Genomic DNA, 22,220 nt, shown 5'->3' with positions numbered 1-22,220 from the left:
GTGAGTGTGTAAAGGTGAGGTTGTGTAAGGGTGAGGTGTGTAAGTGTGAGGCTGTGTAAGGGTGTGTAAGGGTGAGTGTTTAAAGGTGAGGTTGTGTAAAGATGAGGGTGTGTAAGTGTGAGGTTGTGTAAGGGTGAGGGTGTGTGAGGGTGAGGGTATGTAAGTGTGATGTTGTGTAAGGGTGTGTAAAGGTGAGGTTGTGTAAGGGTGAGGGTGTGTAAGTGTGAGGTTGTGTAATGGTGAGTGTGTGTAAGTGTGAGGTTGTGTAAGGGTGTGTAATGGTGAGTGTGTGTAAGTGTGAGGTTGTGTAAGGGTGAGGGTGTGTGAGGGTGAGTGTGTAAAGGTGAGGTTGTGTAAGGGTGAGGGTGTGTGAGGGTGAGAACGTACCTTCAGGAAGAGTGGGCACTGATTCCGCGCCTGTGGACAGGCTGACCAAAACCAGTCTGGCAACGGCCCAGCTTTAGCCGTAGAAACGAAGTAGCCCAGAGCCATGGGCTGCTGCAGCAGGTTGGGCGCTTCCTCGTGAGACTCCATCCGATCCGTACTCTGGCCCTGGAGGAGGGTGGAGAAGGGTGGAGAGGGGTGGAGGAGGGTGGAGAGGGATGGACAAGCGTGGAGAAAGGTGGAGAGGGATGGAGGAGGGTGCAGAAGGGTAGAGAGGGGTGGAGGAGAGTGGAGAGGGGTGGAGGAGGGTGGAGAAGGGTGCAGAAGGGTGGAGGAGGGTAGAGAGGGATGAAGAAGGGTGGGGAGGGATGGAGGAGGGTGGACAAGGGTGGAGGAGAAACACCATGAAATGGGCCCTTCACATGCATCACTGCAAACGTTTATCAAAAGATACATCAAAACCACTTAGTCAGATTTTATGCGCAAGTAAAACACAATCTGAACAAAAACAAATTTTCACCGTATAAAAAGGCCAAGTTACTCACACACACAAAGCACTATCTATAAGCGATTAATTCAAGCTTGCAAAATCAGCAGGTTCATACATTCATTGAAATGTCTTCTTCCACGAGGCGATTTTGTTATTTGACACTTAGATGTGACAAAGTTTGAATGACCACATTGTCTTCAGATGGTAAGATCAAAAAACACAGGGCCAAGTTATTTGAAACAATTTAGGAAACACTGGGTAGCATTGCTTTGGAATACAGCTTGTTTAATTTGTGTAAGGTAAGATAGCCAATATTGTTTCTTGTAAATTAGCCTAATTTTGATACCAATACTATTAATGGCAGGCCCAGAGTTTGCAAGCTTAAATTAATGACTTATAGATAGTGCTTTGTATGTGTGAGTAAGTTTTGTATATTGAAAACATGTTTTTTTTCAGATATAATGTTTTTGTACTGTTTGTTATAGGTAAGTAATTATAGTAATGCATATAAATGTAGGCTATGTGAGAGACATGCAGACACACAAATACATGCAAACACATTCTAGCTAAAAGAAAATCAGGCATGGATTCTGTCAATTTTCCTTTACCATGAATGACAAACAAAGGAAAGTGTTTGTCATATTTTTAAATGGAAGGGTTTTTAATGGGGTAGTGTGTAGCCTACACGACAAAGCTACTAAAACTTGGTATTGCATGGCTAACTAACTAGGCTGTGTGTAGAGGATCTATAGGGCTAGCTAACATTAATTTAGAAATGTGGCATTGCAGGATAGATGCAGTCAGTAGCCTAGTTAGAAAGTAGGTAACCTGTAGAAATGGCACAGCATAGAATTTGACCATTGTCACTTGAATACAACCCCTGGAAAAAATTATGGAATCACCACACTTGGAGGATGTCCACCCAGCTTTTTTACTTCATAGCAAATGAACAAATCACAGATATGACACAAAACTATTTTTGTTTAATAGCTGAACATTCTGGCTTCGTGAAACATACCTCAAACAAATTAAATAATTAAAAAAACATTTTTTTTATCTTTATATTTGAGGTTCAATTCACAGAAGTTATTTCAAGTGCTTAAGTACATCAAATTAAATCATTTAAATTAATGGCACATTTTTTCCAGATCAAGTAGAGGAAAGAATTATGGAATCACCTTGTAATTTGCATTTCTAAAACAAATACCGGCACCGGTCTAAAAATGCAAATTAGTCTGCAGTTAAAAGAGAGTGCTTACAGACCTTAATGAGCTGTTGGACTTGGCTAATTGAAAGGAAACATGGCCCCAACAAGAGGGTTGCCCATTGAAACAATGGAAAGGATTATAAAATTCCGTCAAGAAGGAAATCCAACACAGAGTGTGGCAAAAGATATTGGTTGTTCCCAGTCAGCTGTGTCTATGACTTGGTGCAAGTTTAAACAAAATGGGAAGGTTATAAAATGAAAACATACGGGTAGACCAAGGAAGACATCAAAGCGTCAGGATAGAAAACTCAAAGCAATATGCCTTCAAAATAGAAACCGCACAACAAAACAAATGAAAAACAAATGGGCGGAAACAGGAGTCAATGTTTGTGAGAGAACTGTAAGAAATCGGCTGAATGAAATGGGATTTACATATAGAAAACGAAACCAGCCAAACGAAAACCAGCACTAACACCTAAACAGAAGAAAACAAGGTTACAGAGGGCTAAAGAGAAGCAATCGTGGAGTGTGGCTGATTGGATGGAAGTGATATTCAGTGATGAATCACAAATTTGCATTGGCCAAGGAGATGATGCTGGAACCTTTGTCTGGTGCCGTTCTAATGAAACATATAAAGTTGACTGCCTGAAGAAAACAATCAAATTTCCCCACTCATTCATGATATGGGGTTGCATGTCAGGTAAAGGACCAGGGGAGATGGCAATCATTACCTCAAACGTCAATGCACAGGTGTACACTGAAATTTTGGACACTTTTCTCATTCCATCAATTGAAAATAGCTTTGGTGGTCATGAAGTCATTTTTCCAGATGATAATGCATCTTGCCACAGAGAAAAGAGTGTTAAAGCTTTTCTTCAGGAAAGGCATATCACCTCAATTACATGGCCAGCAAACAGTCCAGATCTCAATCCGATTGAAAATTTATGGTGGAAATTTAAAAAATTTGTCCATGACAAGGCTCCATCTTGCAAACCTGATCTGTCAACCGCCATTTGAGAAAGTTTGAAACAGCCTGATGGAGAATATTGTTTTTAATTAGTGAAGTCCATGCCTCAAATTCAAGCTGTCATAAAAGCCCGAGGAGGAGCAACAAAGTATTAATTGTGATTTTTTTTTGTTGATGATTCCATAATTTTTTCCTCAACATTGCATTCCATAATTTTTTTCCTCTACTTGATCTGGATAAAAACGTGCCATTAATTAAAATAATTTAATTTGTTTGAGGTATGTTTCACAAAGCCAGAATGTTCAGCTATTAAAAATTGTTTCGTGTCATATCTGTGATTTGTTAATTTGCTATGAAGTAAAAAAAAAAAAAAAAGCTGGGTTAACATCCTCTAAGTCTGGTGATTCCAAAATTTCTGCCAGGGGTTGTAAAATCGATATACCTGCCATGAAGAAGTCATTATCTTTTGCCGGCCATTAACATTACCTACTGGACCGAATCGCAGCGCAGCTTTAGGGGATTCATTTTGGGGCCATCTGTATGTTATACACTCTGTCGGCTGACTCGTTAGCAAGGTAGCTAACGTTAAACGTTAAAGCAAAACTGCATAAAGTGTGCGTGTGTTTTATTTGGATTTCAGAAATATAAATGTTTCCCGCAGTTGAAAAAGCAATAGTTTCAATTTCTGGGGAATTATTACACAGCAAGCAAGCAAGCGTAACAAGTTAAAAACATGCCAAGGGGGGGGTTTGAACCCTAGCCTGTCCGTCGTCCAAGGGCTCCATCAGCAACCGAGCTACCCAGTGAGCTACTAGTGAAGTAGCTGCAGGGCCGCATGCATTTCTATACACGTCCATTTTGTGTGCATCTGATGTTTTTATTGGCTGATATTGCTAAATGTCCAATGGGGAGATTTATTCTTTGTGGGCTTGGAGAAATTGTGATGATGTAATCGGCAGGAAAAAGAAAAAGTAAAAAACGCAAAATCCCTTAAGTTTGGTGCTTTATTGTGTGGACGTGTGAAGTTCTGTCTGTTGACATGAGGTCAGAATGTACAGAAGCTAATGTTTTAAGGGCTGAGAGTTTGTGGTAATTGTGGTTATTTTTGAAGGGAACCCTGAAAGGTGGCAAAGTCTCAGTGCTGTATAGGTATGGGGCATGCTGCCCCGCCAGGCCGTAACTTGGCGGGATGGGGTACCTGCCATCCCAAATGGTTATTATAAGGGGGCATAAACAGAAAAGCTGGCCTGAAAAATGCATTTATCAATCTGCCCTCTTCTAGGTTTGGATATCATCTCCGTCTATTCAAAGCAAATCAATTTTAATTATATTGCGCTTTTCACAGAAAACTGTCACAAAGACGCTTTACAGCTTAACAGAGGGAAAACTGGGTAAAACACAAAAAGCAAGCAGTGAGGTATAAAAAAAAAATCTCCCTGATGAACGTCTATCTTCAAGAGATTGGCGCTTAATGATATAAAAAGTGGGAAAATCCCAGCGCTGCAAAAGAAGCAGACGGGTCCGGGGGGAGAGGAGCGTGCGGAGCACGCGGGGTCAGGGCGGGGTCAGGGCGGGGCCCACCTTGCTGCCATCTCCACCGTGATGGTAGTGTGAGCCTGGAGAGTGCCCGGGGGACGCGGTTGGCGAGTTTGGCAGGATGTTGATGATGTCAGGGTCCAGGTCGTTCTCGTACTCCTCCAGCAGTTCGAAGATGCCCATCCCGTCCGTGCCATCTGGGGGCAAAGGGAAAAGAGGACTGAACTAGGGTCCCACACGTTCTCCAGAGAAGCCCCATCCTGAGGGGACAATTCAATTCAGTTCCATTTTATTTATATAGTGCTTTTTACAGAGTGACCTCTCCACCCTGCGGAGTGAAAGCTCTCTGAAAACGTCCCGTTCACAGACACACGTTTGCTCATAGCACTTGTACGGGCTTTCAGCTCTGGGGCAAAACGGTTGCCGTGCAACAGCCAGGGAGGCGGGGCGCGTCGGCGGCGCTCGTACCGTTGATGTGGTTGAAGGTGATGTCGATGTTCTCGCTGGTGTAGTTGGAGCTGTTGACCTGAACGGCGGCGGAGGTGGGGAACACCAGGATGTGCGTGCAAGACGTGTCCTGCGGCGTGCTCAGCTGCGACGTCTGCATGTTGAGCGTGGTGCTGCGGCCGAACACCGAGCCCGTGGACACCGAGTCTGCGCAGCCGCGGAAAAGAGCGGGAAAAATCAGCCAGGTGTCCGGACCGCTGCGGCCCCTCCCACAAATAAGCAGTATGGGTTCACAGTGTGTGTGTGGATGGGGTCACAGTGCGTGTGTGGATGGGGTCAGTGTTTGTGTGGATGGGGTCACAGTGTGTGTGTGGATGGGGTCACAGTGTTTGTGTGGATGGGGTCACAGTGTGTGTGTGGATGGGGTCACAGTGTTTGTGTGGATGGGGTCACAGTGTGTGTGTGGATGGGGTCACAGTGCGTGTGTGGATGGGGTCAGTGTTTGTGTGGATGGGGTCACAGTTTGTGTGGATGGGGTCACAGTGTGTGTGTGGATGGGGTCACAGTGTGTGCTGTGCTGGCCTGTCTCACTTCACCTGGCTAAGTGGGGCTCTGAGACATAAATACACAGTACCTGGCATGATGACAAAGGAGCCCTGTGGCTCCATGGCAACCAGGCAGGTGCTGAGGATGCTGGGAGTGTCGGCGGCAGAGATGGCGCACGTTTTGCACATCTCCTTCAGACGCTTGCTGAGGGACTGGAGACTCCGCCTGCTGAGCAGAACACTCCAGTCTGGAGAGAGAGAGAGAGAGGGGGGGGGGAGAGGGAGACAGAGAGAGAGAGAGGGGGGGGAGAGGGGGATGGAGAGAGAGAGAGAGGGAGAGAGAGATGTTTATATGATAAATGTATATATGTTTGTACGTTTACATGTGTGTATAGATGTGTATGCATGTGCAGTATGTGTGCATATATACGCATATAGAATCATATTGTTTAAAAGGTTAGTTTTGTTTTGTAAACATCTGTAAATATTGAAATACTCTTTATTCCTCATTTTTAAATGACACACACACACCTTCAGCAAAAAACCACATCTATTATTGTAAAAGTTCTAACATGAACTCCATGCGCATCTCAAGCTGGAATATCCAAGGCCTACATTCTTCTGTGTTAGAAGAGTAGGACCTCAGAGTTCTTAAATACAATCAAAGTCCTAGACATTATTATTTTGCAGGAAACTTGGTGTAGAGGAGAAGGGCACACTGGTTGTCCCTCTGGGTACACAGAGCTGGTGGTTCCCTCCACTAAATTCCCAGGAGTAACCCAGGGCAGAGACTCTGGTGGCATACTGATTTGGCTTAAGGCAGAGCTTCAGAAGCACATAGAATTAATTAAAAAAACTAAAATCATTTATGGCTCAAGATTAAAAAAGAAATTATTTCTAACATGCAAAATGTTTTCCTTTGCGCAATATATATATCTCCCCCATAGAATCCCCGTACTTCAAAGAGGACATCTTTCTCAACATTGAGAGAGAGATCAACTATTTCCAGGCCCAGGGGAATGTGTTGATCTAAATGCAAGAACTGGTGAGGAACCTGACTTTATCAATAGTCAGGGAAATAATGACATATTTGGGAATAACCATTTTGATCTTCCTTTTCATTCACACAGGAATAATTATGACAAACAAACAAATACAAATGGAAGGCAGCTCCTTTGTCATAACCTGGGTCTGTACATTGTCAACAGTAGGTTCAGAGGGGACTGTCTAGGAAGACTGACTTACTCTTCACCTCTTGGCATCAGCACCGTAGACTATACGATTACAGATCTGGACCCATCATCTTTCAGAGCATTCACAGTCAAACCACTAACACCTCTGCCAGATCACAGCCATATTACTGTGTATCTCAAAAGGACAGAAACGTCCAACACAGAAACACTTCCCAGGAAGCTGTACAACATTGAAAAATCCTACAGATGGGCCCTAAACAGCAAAGAAAAATACCAGAAAGCAACTGGCAGCCAATTGACTCAATCCCTCTTAGACAACCTTTTGGAAAACACATACACTCACAATAAAGAAGCTGTAAACATGGCAGTGAATAATCTAAATATTTGGCATCAATGTCCAACCTGAAATCTTCCAATAGAAAAACCAAAAAACCAAACCATGAAAAATGGTTTGATTCAGACTGCCATGACATGAAAAAAAAACTCAAAAAAATATCAAACCAAAAACACAGACAACCAGAAAATGAGGAATTACATCTTGCTTATTGTCAGGTACTAACACAATACAAAAACACACTCAGAATCAAGAAAGAACAGTACATTAAGAATAAACTCAGCATCACTGAAGAATCAATTGATTCTAACAGTTTCTGGGACAACTGGAACAGATTACACAAAAAGGACCATGATGAATTGTCCATTCAAAATGGAGACATTTGGCAAAACCACTTTGAAAATTTATACCAGAAAAAGACACTAAGCCCAGAGCAAAAGCAAATATGTGAAGAATTGGAAAAGCTTGAACGAACTATAAAAGATTACCAAAACCCTATAGATTCCCCAATAACTGAAAAAGAGCTATTTGAAAAACTGAAGGACCTACAACCCAGAAAAGCCCACAGTGCAGATGGCATCCTAAACAACAGGCTAAAACATACCGATCATAAATTGAAATTGGCTATCCTAAAACTGTACAACTTGGTTCAGTTACTTCCCTGATGTCTGGAACAAAGGACCCATAACGCCCATATATAAAACTGGAGACAAATCTGACCCAAATAATTACAGAGTCATGTGTGAACAGTAATCTGGGGAAGGTATTCTGTATTATAATAAACAAAAGACTTATAAACTTCCTTATGGAGCACAATGTCTTGAGTAAAAGCCAAATTGGATTCTTACCAAATTATAGAACATCGGATCATATTTTCACCCCACATACCCTAATTGACAAATATGTTCACCAAAACAAAAGCAAAATTTTTGCCTGCTTTATATATTTCCAGAAAGCTTTTGATTCTATTTGGCATGATGGTCTATTCCTAAAACTTATTGAAAGTGGTGTCGGGGGATAACATATGATGTAATTAAATCAATGCATACAAACAACAAATGTGCAGTTAAAATTGGAAATAAACAAACTAAATATTTTTCCCAGGGGCGTGGCAAGGTGCAGGGCTCTTATATCTCACCAACTCTTTTTAATATTTATATAAATGGATTGGCAACACTATTTGAAAAATCTACAGCACCTGGCCTCGCCCTATATGACTCCAAAGTTAAGTTCCTTCTCTATGCAGATGACCTTGTTCTGCTCTCACCAACAGAAGAGGGTCTACAGCAAAACCTGGATCTGCTAGAGTCATTTTGTCAGACCTGGGCCCTGACAATAAACCCCACAAAAACTAAAGTTCTTTCATTCCAACACAGATCCAGACATCAGGGACCCAAAATAATTATCACATTAGGAATAACTAAAATTGAACAAACTACAAATTACACATACTTAGGATTAAAAATCAGTTCTACAGGAAGCTTTCATTTGGCTGTGAATTAACTTAGAGAACGCAAAAAGGGCTTTCTATGCCATTAAAAAGTCAATTCAAATAGAAATTCCAATTGGCATTTGGCAAAAAAAGTTCAAATCAGTAATTGACCCAATTGCACTTCATGGCAGTGAGGTGTGGGGTCCACTCACACAACACACATTTACAAAATGGGACAAACATCCAATTGAGACCCTGCATGCCGAGTTCTGTAAAAGTATCCTATGGGTTCAGAGGAAAACCACAAATAATGCATGCAGGGCAGAATTAGGCCAATATCCACTACTAATTAATATTCAGAAAAGAGCCATCAAATTTTGGAAACATTTAAAAATGAGTGACCCCCACTGCTATCATTACAAAGCCCTGAAATGCCAAGAGGTGAATATAAAGAAGAGTCCCCTCAGTCAACTGGTCCTGGGACTCACTGAATCAAATCCTAACACCACTAATAATAGTCAGTCCCAGGACAGTGACATCCTCCTAGCTAAGAGAATTTGACCAAACACAATTATAATGAAACAAAAAGAAAAATATTTGACCTATTGGAAAGAAATGACAAAAACTCAAAATAAACTTAATTTCTATTTGGCCCTACACCATGGCTGACTACTTGACCATGGTGACAGATAGCAAACAGAGAATAATCTTGCCAATGTACAGATTCAGTGAGCACAGCCTGGCCATTGAAAAAGGCCGACACAGGCAGACATGGCTGTCCAGAGAGGACAGACTGTGCTCCCACTGCAGTCAAGGAGTGGTGAAGACAGAGCTACACTTCCTCACAACATGTGGAAAATACCTGGACAAAATTTCTAACAGAAATTCACGAAAATATGCCCTGAATTTGAAACATTAAATGGCCACCAAAAGCTCCCCTATTAACACAAAAAATGCATAAGACTAGCGGCAAATTACATCACAGCTTGCCATAAACAAAGGGACAACCAGTGAGCCTATTTGGGTAAGCCTATATGTCTGTAAACTGTATGTCCATGTATATGTCCATGTGTTCAATGGTGTATGTTCTTTATATGTTCTTTTCTATGCTTTGGCATCATAAGTTGTATCTTGTCATGCCAATAAAGCATTTTGAATTGAATTGAGAGAGAGGGGGAGAGAGAGAGAGAGAGAGAGAGAGGGAGGGGGGGAGAGAGAGAGGGAGAGGGGGAGGGAGAGAGAGAGAGGGGGGGAGAGGGAGAGAGAGAGAAGGGGAGGGAGAGAGAGAAAGAGAGAGGGAGAGAGGGAGAGAGATTATTATATGGTATAGAGATGATTTGTCAACCCAATTAGAACTAATTAAAAAGGCAATAACACACATCTGGCTAAAATTAAATAAAAATATTATCAAATGTGATAATGCCTTATATATGTGCGGCCTAAATTCCCCCCTTTGGAGTCACCTTACTACAATGAAAACTTTCTTGAAAATCTCCATAAAGAGATCACACATTACCAGGCCCAGGGTAATGTCCTATTGATCGGAGATTTGAATGCCAGAACAGGATCTTAGCCTGACGCAGCAGATTCTACTGGCAGTAGTCATATCTTCAGACAGTCCTCTCTATACTTCACCCCTACCATTATCGATGGGCAGGACAGTGAAGTCAAATTCAAAAGTGTAATCAGTTCACCTGGAACTACTAACATCATTAACACTTTTCTCTCAACAGAGTTTCAACAAAACCAATTAGGCATAAATATGGCTGTAACAAAAATGTATAATATATATCATAAATCAGCCAATAAAGCAGGTCTTACTAAAAACAGCTCTGCATCCAAACAGAGACTGAAAAAAGAAGAGTGGTTTGATGAGGACTGCAGAAATATCAGGAAAGAATTAAGGCTGCAATCCAATCAATACAGTCAGCCACTCAACACAGAAATGCGACAAAATTATGTTGAAAAACTAAGAGAGTACAAAAAGAAAAGGATACATTATAATGAAAAACTACAAGAAATTGAAGACTCCATTGATCAAAATCAGTTCTGGAAAAAATGGAACAAATTGAGCAAAAAAAAAACAATGGAGAATTTGGCCATACAGAATTGCAACATTTGGAAAAAATCTTTTTGAAAAACTTCACTGAATAATCTAAATTATGAGCATAAACAAATCCAAGAAAAGTTGCAAATCCTTGAAGCAACAATCAAAAACTCCTGATATCAGAACCCTCTAGATTACAAAGTTACAATGAAAGAATTATAAAACAAAATTAAAAAGCTAAAAACCTGGAAAAGCATGTGGACCTGACAGCATCAGGACAGAGATGCTTAAACACAGCACCCCTGAGCTGAGACAGGCCCTGCTCAAATTGTTCAATCTTGTTCTCCAAGCTGGCTGCTTTCCTGATATCTGGAATCAGGGGCATATTTTCCCCATAGAGTGGAGACAAATTTGACCCTAATAACTACTGAGGCATCTGTGTGGGCATCAATCTGGGGAAGATTTTCTGCAGCATTATCAATGCCAGAAAGCTAGCCTTTCATATCAAACACAATGTCTTGAGCAAAGGACAAATTGGCTTTCTACCAAACCACGCACAACTGAACATGTTTACACCCTACCCACCCTAATTAATCAACATATACACCAAAAAAGCAAAGGTCAAATTTCTGCATGCTTTATCAATTTTGAAAAGGCTTTTGAATCTATTTGGCAACAAGGATTATATTACAAAATTCTCCAAAGTGGTGTAGGGGGTAAAGTACATGATAGGGTTGGGTCGGTTTCCGGTTTTGCCGGTCCGGTGTACGAACTTAAACCGGTTTGATTTTACGTGAACCGACTGAACCGCCATTTTTCATTATGAGATGTTCTGGCAAATTAATAAGTAGCCTACATCGGCAACCTGTGCCGACGGCGCTAAATACAACTTGTATTGCATTAGTAATATGACAACGTGATTAACATAATATTATGTCTGTTTATAAACGGAGCCACTAGTGTCTGAGTGCAAGCAAAAAAAAAAAAGATTGCCGAGGCCGGCAACGAGGAGATGAAATTTAATTATACAACGGCTTGGCTGAATACTCGATTCTGATTGGTCCAAGCGTGGGCATTATTTCTCAGTAAAGGGACACCTCGGCCTTTTAACAGTTATGTGCTACAAAATCCAGCATTCTGAAGCAGTTTAAACAGCAACATTATTCTTTCGCTTTTGAACTGTTGTTACATCCCCTCCCTTTTTCAATGTCCAATTTCACAACTGATGGAAACGTTGAATCACATTTCTAGCTACTGTTGCTAGCTTTCCAAATCGGAATCGTCCCTTATTTGGACAGTAGAATAGGCGTTCCGCATTTAACTAATTTTCATTCTCCCTCAGAACAAGGGCTACAGCAACATTTGGATTTGCTAGAGCAATACTATCAGCACTGACAATAAACTTTAAAAAATCTAAAATAATGATATTCCAAAAGAAACCCAGATCTCAGGAAACCAGACATGTGTTCATTCTAGGAAACACTGCACTAGAGCACTCCCTGTTCTATGACTACCTGGGGCTCAAAATAAGTGCCTCAGGAAACTTTGGTCTGGCAGTGAATACACTAAAAGAAAAAGCCTGCAGAGCCTTTCATGCAATTAGAAGAAAAATAGACATACCAATTAGAATTTGGCTTAAAATCTTTGACAGTGTAATCCAACCAATTGCCTTATATGGAAGTGAAGTATGGGGTCCACTCAGTTATCACTACTACACTAGGTTGGACAAGCATCCTATAGAGGCCTTGCATGCAGAATTTTGCAGAGCAAAAAAAAAATTGCAGAGCACTCACCAATGCATGCAGGGCAGAATCAGGCAGATACCCATTGATAATTAACAGTAAAAAAGAGCACTTAAATTTTGGATGCACCTCAAATCAAGTCCCCAAGACACAATGCAATTTCATTCACTGAAAACCCAAGATCTGAAACCCAAAAAGAGTCCTCTCAGTCAGCTGGTCATGAGACTCACTAACCAACTAAAACCTGACCAAACTCAGACCAGCACTGCTTTACAATCAGAAATTAGAGTAAACCAAATAATTAAACAAACGAAAGATGCCTATCTGGAACATTGGACTAATCAAACCAAAACACAAAACAAACTTCATTGCTATTTGGCCCTAAATCAAGAATACAATTTGGCCGAGTATCTCTTCCCTGTCAGAGATACAAAGCAGAGACGAACCCTGACCAAATACAGGCTCAGTGACCATACCTTAGCAACTGAAAAAGGAAGGCACAAAAAAACATGGCTACCCAAAGAAGAACGTATATGCGGTCACTGAAAGACAGGAGAGGTAGAGACAGAGATGCACTTCCTGCTATATTGTGAAAAATATTCACAAATAAGAAAAACACATTTTAATAAGACTCAAAATTCCAAAACAAATTTCTCTCTGTCACAAATGAACAAAAGCTGCGAGTCCTATTAGGAGAAGGACCAACAGCCTCACTCGCTAAGTTAGTTAAGCTAAGTATGTGTTTTCCTGTCACAACCTGAGGGACAGTGGGTAAACATCTAACAAACATAAATATATATATATGTACAATAATAATAATTTTATTGAGAACATACTTTAAAAAAATTGATAGAGCATAATATAGAAAATAGTATAGTAGAGTTACAGTATTTAGTAGTTAATAGATAAATGTTATGTTACTGTCATTTATGCCGTTATTGTTTGCTGCTTTAAATTTTTTAACTTTTTTTTATTTTATATATTCTTACTATGGTTGATTCTTGTCATCACTACACTTTGGCAATATGTATTTTTAAATATGCCATGCCAATAAAGCAGAGAGAGAGAGGGGCAGAGAGAGGGAGAGAGAGAGAGAGGGGCAGAGAGAGTGTTACACAGAGAGCATGCCTCTCCCTCTCCCTATATCACCCTAATTTACACACCGAGCAGGGAGACCCAAACACCTTGAATCCTTACCTCTCAACTCTCCATGGCCCATCCTACCCAGACGGCCAATCACCACCCTCCAGGGCAGTGATGTCATCTGCACCAGCCCCAGACACCATTCCCACAGCTTCTGAAGGCCCAGCCTCCTGGCAGAGCCCTTTTTCCTCCGGGCCCTGCAGGAGCAAGCACAGTCACCGTCACCAGGGAGACAGACTCCGCCCAGCTGACGAGAGTGAGGCAGACTGGAACTGTTACCATCTCCAGTAGGATTACTACACAGATAAAGATAATCCATAACACAAATGCCAGGATCTACATGCCATACAGTACACTCCACATTCCAAATGCCCGTTATTGCCCCTTGAGAAGTAAGGGACAGAGATTGTGCTGTGACTTATACAATACAGGCTTCATAAGAGGGAACTGATTAATCAGACTGCTGATTAACAAGCACATAAAGGTAAATCTGTACAGCAATCAGCCATTGCCAAAAACAAATCTAAAAAGCAACTGCTAAGCAACGAGGCACGACACTGAAATTCAAGTGAAAAGTCAAGTGAACATTATTGCCTGAAGATGCGTGATGATCAATCTTGCGTCTCATTCCTGCAAGGAAGCCTTCAAGGAAGCATTCAAAATTTTGGCAAAATGAATGCTTTTCAAGAGCACTGACTCATGGACCCAGCGTTAACTTGCACCTCTACTTCCTGTTCTTGAAATAATGCTTTAAATCTTTTCCATTTAAGCCAATTTTGAGCGGGCCAAAACCATCCATGTTCACAGCACACTCAGCACCCTGCTTAGCCCATTTCAGCCACTGCTTCCGTGTCCCATGGAGCTTCCACATATCCGCTCAAAGAGCTTCTCCAGTGGTGGAACGAATACTCTCTTCAGACGCAGTCATGACTAACTCTAACACTACTCCTCCACAGGGTTATGATGCTGGTCTTATATCACTCGTACCTTGATCTTCTCACACTTTCATGTTACACTTGTATCTTCATTTAGCACTGTTGCGTTGCACTTCCATCATCTTGGTGTTGTAGTGTTTCATGATTTCTCTGGTAATCATGCCTCACTTCTAGCTTGACTTGCCGTAACTTACTGACTCATGCTTACTGTGTCATCTAAACCTGATATTCATGGTCATGGAGACAGCTGAGGCCAGAAGTTTACATACACCTAGGCTACGGACCTAAGATTTCCTGTGTTAAATTCGGACTGAAATTGCTTCGCTTATATTTTCTACTACCCTTGGTGGTAAAATAGGCAGTGTCAGCTGTATTACCAAATTATTTAAAATTTATAATTTTTTTGTTTTGAATTATAGATTTTGGGGTTTTAAAAATCACTGCGCCACCTACTGTGCTTTTTTCCACATTTTTTAAATTGTCGCTTCTTGATGTCAGGATGTCAGTCTCATTTGAATGCAGCCTATCACAGCGTGTATTTGCTTATGATTGACATTGAGGGCTAGGCTGCATTTGCCACTGTCAAGTCTGGGAAACATGGCACCTTGGAAGCGGCATTGCTGTGTTGAAGGATGCACAAATACTGACTCACTACACGCAATCCCGAAGGACACATGTAGAATTTTTATCAGGTTCATTAGTGTCAAACAACACAAGAGTCTGCAGTATATACTTTACACCAGACGACTTGTTGAATTGGGCGCAGAAACAGTGGATTTTGCAAAGAACTGCGACTGAACCCTGGAGCAGTCCCCACAAATCGATCAAGCACAGTACAGAGCAGTACGGAGGATAACCACAAAGTAAGTTTCTTATATTATTATATTTAGATGTATATTACTGAGTGTATGAATTACCTTCGCCTGGTTTACAAGGAGGATAGCTAACAGCTACATTTGCTAACGTTAGCTGGCATAGCTGAAAAGCAATCTTAGCATCAACATAATTGTCACACGAAATATAAAGCAACAATTCAGGAAAGCCGAATATTATTTATTTGGCTAGCTACGGAGATTTGTTATATTATGCAATATGACAACTCAAAAAAAAAAACCATTTTAAAACAATTTAAAAACAATTTTGCAATGGTATAGAATTTAAATAATGATACAGCATAATGACTTTATGTCAATTAGGGTATCTACTTCATTTCCATAAGAGGTTATTTCAAAATAATAGCTAAGAGACAGATTTATTTCAGCTTTTATGTACTATATCAGATTTTCAGTGGGTCAAAAGTGGTGGCATTGCCTTTTAATTGCTTAACTTGAATCAAACGCTTGGGGTAGCCTTCCACAAGCTTCTCACAATACTTTGCCGGAAGTTTTGCCCATTCCTCCTGACAGAACTGGTGTAACTCAGTCAGGTTTGTGGGCCTCCTTGATCAGATATGCTTTTTCAGTTCAGTCCACAAACTTTCTATGGTATTCAGGTCAGGGCTTTGTGATGGCTACTCCAATACTTTCACTTTGTTGTCTTTAAGCAATTTTGTTACTACTTTGCTCATTGTCCTGCTGGAAGACCCAGTTGCGGCCAAGTTTTAACTTTCTATCTGATGTCTTGAGGTGAGAGTATTTCTAGATAATCCTCCTTCCTCATGATGCCATCTATTTTCTCAAGTGTACCAGTCCCTTTTCCAGCAAAACACCCCTACAACATGATGCTGTCACCCCCATGCTTCACAGTTGGGATGGTGTTCTTCGGATTAAAAGCCTCACCCTTTTTCCTCCATACATACCGCTGATCATTATGGCCAAACAGTTGAATTTCTGTTTCATCTGACCAGAGACCACTCCTCCAAAAAGTTAGGTCTTCATCCTGGTGATCACCTGCAAACTTCATTCTGGCTTTTTTAAGCTGGTCTTGGAGTAGGGGCTTCTTCTTTACGCGACAGCCTTTCAGGCCATGGCGATGTAGGATTCTCTAAATGGTGGTACCTGATGCCTCCAACTCCTTCACCAGTTCCTTTGTAGTTGTCTTGGGGTTCAGTTGAACCTTTCAGACCAAAGTTCATTCAGCCCTAGAGTTAATTTGTGCCTCCCTCCTGAACAATGTAGCGTCTGTGTGGTCCCAAGATTTTTATATTTTCATAAAATTGTTTGTACAGATGCTTGTGGTACCTTTAGTTGTTTGGAAATTGCTCCTAAGGAGGAACCGGACTTGTGGAGGTCCACAAGTCTTGCCTGAGATGCCTGGATTTTCCCATGGTATCAAGGGCAAAAAGGCAGTGGCTCTAAAGGTAGGCCCTTAAATACAGACAGTCAACTTGCTGTATGTAAAGTTTTGACCCACTGAAATTCTGATATAGTGAATTAAAGCTGAAATAAATCTGTCTCTAATCGATTGTTTTAAAATTACCTCTGATGTGAACAAAGTAGGTGCCTTAACTGATTTGCCAAAAGAAATGTATGGTAACATGAAATGTGCAGAGTTGTGAAAAACTGAGTTTGAATATCTTTAGCCTAGGTATATGTAAACTTGGCCTCAACTTTAACTGATACTGATACTTAATGAGTATTGTACCTTATCAGACCTGTGTTCTGCAGTAGATTCAATGATCTTTGGTATGCACTTATTCTACGTTGCTTTGGATAAAAGCGTCTGGCAAATGAATGCAATTAAACATAATGCAATGCATCCTGGGAAGTGCACCAGTCTTTCTGATGTACTGACTGGTTGATTGGGGCACAAACCTGTTGGGCACGTCGATGCTGATGATGCAGGTCTCCAGGAGCTCTCCGTACAGGTCGGTGCAGGTGGCCAGGAGCCACCGCTGGTCGTGGGACAGGCAGTAGCCCACGAAGAGCACGTTGTACTTCTGGGAGGCCTCGCCGAAGGTCTCGCCCAGCTCCGTCTGCTTGTCCTTGACGGGCGCCAGGATGAAGGGCGGCGTGTAGAGGCGCAGACTCTCGGGCCTCTGAAAGAGAGCGGGGCTCAGGGTCAGAGGGGAAACCCCACGCGCGCTGCCCCCGGGGCCCGCACACCTTCGCCCAGTCGCCAGTTCGGCAGAAACCAGAATCAAAACCCGGGACCCAGGGAGAAGGGACGGTCATCCGGCCCACAACGCAGAAAACAAGGCTCCAAAAACAGCACTCCACAATGTACTGCCTCCTTCTGCAACCAAGGGCAAGGCAGGTTTAACAGCTCATAATCCAGACCTACAGCAGGGTTCGGGCCGTCTGCCTACCTCTGGACTCCGGAGGGCGCTGTCGAGCGCCAGGCCTGGGCCGAAGCCCGTCAGCGTTTTGACGTTGGTGGAGGTGGGCAGAGGCCGTCGGCACTGGGAGAAGACGGAGAAGGCCAGGGACTTGAGGTGCTGGGCGTAGACGTGGCGTTCCTCGCTCCGCACGGGCTGCAGCAGATACTGGCACGGAATTATCTAGCAGAGGCACACGGAAACCAATCAAACGTCTGGTACAGCCAACGCTCAAAACTGGGGCTGCCCAATCCGGTTCCGGGGGGACCTACGTTCGCCTTCAGCCCTAAAGCGCCTGACAGACAGAAAGCATCGACGACGCGCGTCGAGTGAGGCCACTTGCTCACATCGAAGGCGGGAGAACTTGAAGCGTCAGATTAGCTTTTTCCTTCTCATCGATGGCGGGGTGCCATATACACGGTGTATTTTGGTGGTCTGTGCCCCGCGTCGACACAACGAAAATAGAGCCGAGCTCCGAAAGGTTTTGACGTGCCAACTTGACGCCTCCAGTTAGTTTGTCAACAGCCGTTGAAAGCAATGGGTGCGTTTGCTGACGCGAGCGTCTGACGCTTTGTATCTGTCAGGCCCTTCACGAAGCACACCCCATTCAACAGCTCAAGTTTTCTTTGAGCTGCTAATGAGTAGAATCAGGTGTGCTAAATTAGGGTTGAAATGAAAACCTACAGGAAAGTGGAACACCAGGAACAGGGTTGGGCAGCCAAGCACACAGCGCCCCCTATCTGCCCCCTATCTGCAAACATACACCCCCTACCTGTACACACAGCCCCCTACCTGCACATACACCCCCTACCTGCACACACACACAGCCCCCTACCTGCACACACACCCCCTACCTGCACACACACACCCCCTACCTGCACACACACACAGCCCCCTACCTGCACACACCCCCCTACCTGCACACACACAGCCCCTACCTGCACGCACACACACCCCCTACCTGCACACACAGCCCCTACCTGCACGCACACACACCCCCTACCTGCACACACAGCCCCCTACCTGCACACACACAGCCCCTACCTGCACACACAGCCCCCTACCTGCACACACACAGCCCCTACCTGCACGCACACACACCCCCTACCTGCACACACAGCCCCCTACCTGCACACACACACAGCCCCCTACCTGCACACACACCCCCTACCTGCACACACACACACCCCCTACCTCCACACACACACACCCCCTACCTGCACACACACACACCCCCTACCGGCACACACACACCCCTACCTGCACACACACACCCCTACCTGCACACACAGCCCCCTACCTGCCCACACACCCCCTACCTGCACACACACACCCCTACCTGCACACACACACCCCTACCTGCACACACACACCCCTACCCTGCACACACACCCCTACCTGCACACACACACCCCTACCTGCACACACACACCCCTACCTGCACACACACACCCCTACCTGCACACACACACCCCTACCCTGCACACACACCCCTACCTGCACACACACACCCCTACCTGCACACACACACCCCCTACCTGCACACACACACCCCCTACCTGCACACACACACCCCTACCTGCACACACACACCCCTACCTGCACACACACCCCCTACCTGCACACACACCCCTACCTGCACACACACACACACACACACACACACACACACACACACACACACACACACACATACACACATACACACACACACACACACATACACACACACACACACACATACACACACACACACACACACACACACGCACACACACCCCCTACCTGCACACACACCCCCTACCTGCACACACACACCCCTACCTGCACACACAGCCCCCTACCTGCACACACACACACACACACACACACACACACACACACACCCCTACCTGCACACACACACACACACACACACCCCTACCTGCACACACACACCCCTACCTGCACACACACACACACACACACACACACACACCCCTACCTGCACACACACACCCCTACCTGCACACACACACCCCTACCTGCACACACACACACACACACACACAGCCCCTACCTGCACGCACACACACCCCTACCTGCACACACACACCCCTACCTGCACACACACGGCGTTCCTGATGTGCGGGGGCAGAAACTGCAGCATCTCCACGTAGCAGCGCAGTAGGCCTAGCGTCCACACGCTGGAGGCCCCTGCGCCCTCTGCCTCCTCGTAGGAGAAGGGGTCCACCAGGTACAGCACGATGGCGGGGGGGTAGGCCACGGCGTGGGAGTCGCCGTCCGTGGGCACGCCCACCTTCTCTCGCTCCATCGTGCTGGGGAGGACCGAACATTTGAGAATCGCAAAAAACATCCCGGACTCCAGTTCATTCCACTACACAACCTAGGGCCGTGTCCAAAACAGTGCACTTGCCTACTATCGTGTATATAAGTTGAGTGCACTACATGAGAAAGTTGTTAAGTATGCATAATTTTCTCTAAATTTTGTGCACTCCATATCCCCGGGTGATATACTTGTACCATCTAATACCAAAGCACTCATTCGGTGTATTCCAGAGTGCACGTTTCACGAAGTAAACCACGCTTTTCAGGAGGTGCCTCAGAGGAAAGAGGCCGAGCCATGTCTGGGTCGCATAAATAAAGCGGAAGAGGCAGGGCCTTTTGTATTACAAGGGTGGGACTTCTTATCATACTTCTGCACTATCGCTGGAAAATAATGATATTTTTTTGCATACCGCCATTATGTACTAAAAATGCGCACTGAACCTTGGGCAGTGTGTTTCCTACACACTTTGAGTGCGGCAGTGAGGAGGCCTTGGACAGGAGTGTTTACTGTGAGTGTAGTAGGGGGTGCGGGCGTACCTCTCAGGAGGTTCCGTGGGCGCCGGGGCCTGCCCGGGCGGGCCACTCTGGGCACTGCTGCCCGCGCTTCCGTACGGAGCGAAGGAGCCGCCCGCGGGGGGCAGGGAGGACGAGGGAGGGCCGCTGCCGTTGGCCAGCGGGGCGGCGACGCTGCCGTCGGCGCTTACTGAATGGGCGGAGCCTCCAGAGGTCGCAGTGCACTGCGACCCCGCCGAGGAGGCGGAGCTTGGCGGCTGCGCGGATGGCGACTGGCTGGAGGCGGTGGAGGGGTTGGACTGACTGAGCAAAGAGCTGTCCAATGACTGTGTAGCAAGGTACGGGGCTGCAAGGCGGAAGAGAAAGAGGATTTACGCTACCAAGCCGCTTCTTACCAGCTTCCCTCTATTTCAAAAACAGCTAACAAAACACAGTAAACAGACAATGAAGTTCCAGTAACGATGGACAACGAGGTACACAAAACGCACGACTGAGTGAATGAAAGGCCTGCCTTCCTGGACCTCAGTAAGAAGAAAGAGCTTCATAAATGCAGCGAGCAGTCGGACTCACCCAGGTGGTGGCGGAGGACTTGGGCGTAGAGCTTGAGCTTGGCCAGGGCGTCGCTGCCGTCGTCGGCCGCCCTCAGGAGCCAGTCGCTCACGGGCTGCTGGGCCAGCTGGCTGGCCATGGCGCAGCCCACCCGCACAATGCCGTCCGCGTGCGCCTTGGAGATGGGCCGGTGCTGGCCCAGCCGACAAGCCTGCGTGGGCACAGCGGGGAGAGACAGTGCAGTCACATGACCCCTCAACAGCAAACAGACCAAGCGCTCGCTTTGCTCTTCACAAGCACAGCTAGGTGCCTAACTCGCCAGACACCTCATACACACAGAGACAGAAGCACAGGGAGTCTGTGCTCACCTCATACACACACAGACAGAAGCACAGGGAGTCTGTGCTCACCTCATACACACACAGACAGAAGCACAGGGAGCCTGTGCTCACCTCATACACACAGAGACAGAAGCACAGGGAGCCTGTGCTCACCTCATACACACACAGGCAGAAGCACGGGGAGCCTGTGCTCACCTCATACATGGCGGCCAGGTCCCTGAAGAAGGTCTTGGCGCCGTTGAGCAGGGCTTCGTTCTCGGGGCACACCACCAGGTACCCCACGTCCCGCTGGGAGCCAAAGGGCTCCAGCAGGAGCTTCTCCCAGTAGGGCAGGCCGAAGGGGGAGAGCACCACAAAGTCGTACTCGTACCCCACCAGGAAGGTGGGGATGGGCAGGGGCTCCGGCGACTCATCCGTGCCTGGGGGGGAGGGATCGAGTGTGGAAGGGGAGTGGGGGGGGGGGGAATCGAGGGGGGGAGGAGAGCAGAGAGGGAGGGATCGAGGGGGGGAGGGAGGGATCGAGGGGGGAGGGGAGCAGAGAGGGAGGGGGGAGGGATCGAGGGGGGAGGGGAGCAGAGAGGGAGGGGGGGAGGGAAGAAGAGAGGGAGGGAGAGGGAGGGAGTGAGGAGGGAGGGGAGTGGGGAGGGGAAGTAGCGTGGGGTAAACAGGACGCGAGTTGGGTTCAATTTGGAAGCTATATAAAGTGTTAAAAAGTCCAGATTTTTACCATTAAAATCACTGGCACTGCTACTGTTGAGATTTTAAAAAATTATAGTCATGGTTTGACAATGACATCAATAATAGTCCAGTTTAACAAGTAATCTGCTTTTT

General features: G+C 45.0%; 1 protein-coding gene across 3 annotated transcripts in view; it reads right to left on the bottom strand.

Annotated features, from left to right (window-relative positions):
• LOC118209594 (mediator of RNA polymerase II transcription subunit 13-like) overlaps nt 1–22,220 on the bottom strand; it is an 85,825-nt gene that overhangs the window by 4,120 nt on the left and 59,485 nt on the right. For 2 of the 3 annotated variants that reach the window (XM_035385044.1, XM_035385045.1), the window contains exons 18-28: nt 21,585–21,808; nt 21,070–21,259; nt 20,524–20,845; nt 19,760–19,976; nt 17,650–17,841; nt 17,156–17,379; nt 13,522–13,664; nt 5,666–5,824; nt 5,053–5,238; nt 4,630–4,781; nt 388–552 (exon numbers count right to left, since the gene is read on the bottom strand). In XM_035385044.1, the coding sequence (XP_035240935.1) occupies nt 388–552; nt 4,630–4,781; nt 5,053–5,238; nt 5,666–5,824; nt 13,522–13,664; nt 17,156–17,379; nt 17,650–17,841; nt 19,760–19,976; nt 20,524–20,845; nt 21,070–21,259; nt 21,585–21,808 (2,174 nt within the window). Of the gene's footprint in view, nt 1–387; nt 553–4,629; nt 4,782–5,052; nt 5,239–5,665; nt 5,825–5,972; nt 9,666–13,521; nt 13,665–17,155; nt 17,380–17,649; nt 17,842–19,759; nt 19,977–20,523; nt 20,846–21,069; nt 21,260–21,584; nt 21,809–22,220 lie in introns of those variants that run through there. The other variant, XM_035385046.1, reaches the window with a different exon arrangement.

This window comes from Anguilla anguilla, chromosome 12, assembly GCF_013347855.1.
Source record: "Anguilla anguilla isolate fAngAng1 chromosome 12, fAngAng1.pri, whole genome shotgun sequence".
NCBI lineage: Eukaryota > Metazoa > Chordata > Actinopteri > Anguilliformes > Anguillidae > Anguilla > Anguilla anguilla.
Note: the sequence above shows the minus strand (reverse complement) of the source record. Positions and strands in the feature narration are given on the sequence as shown.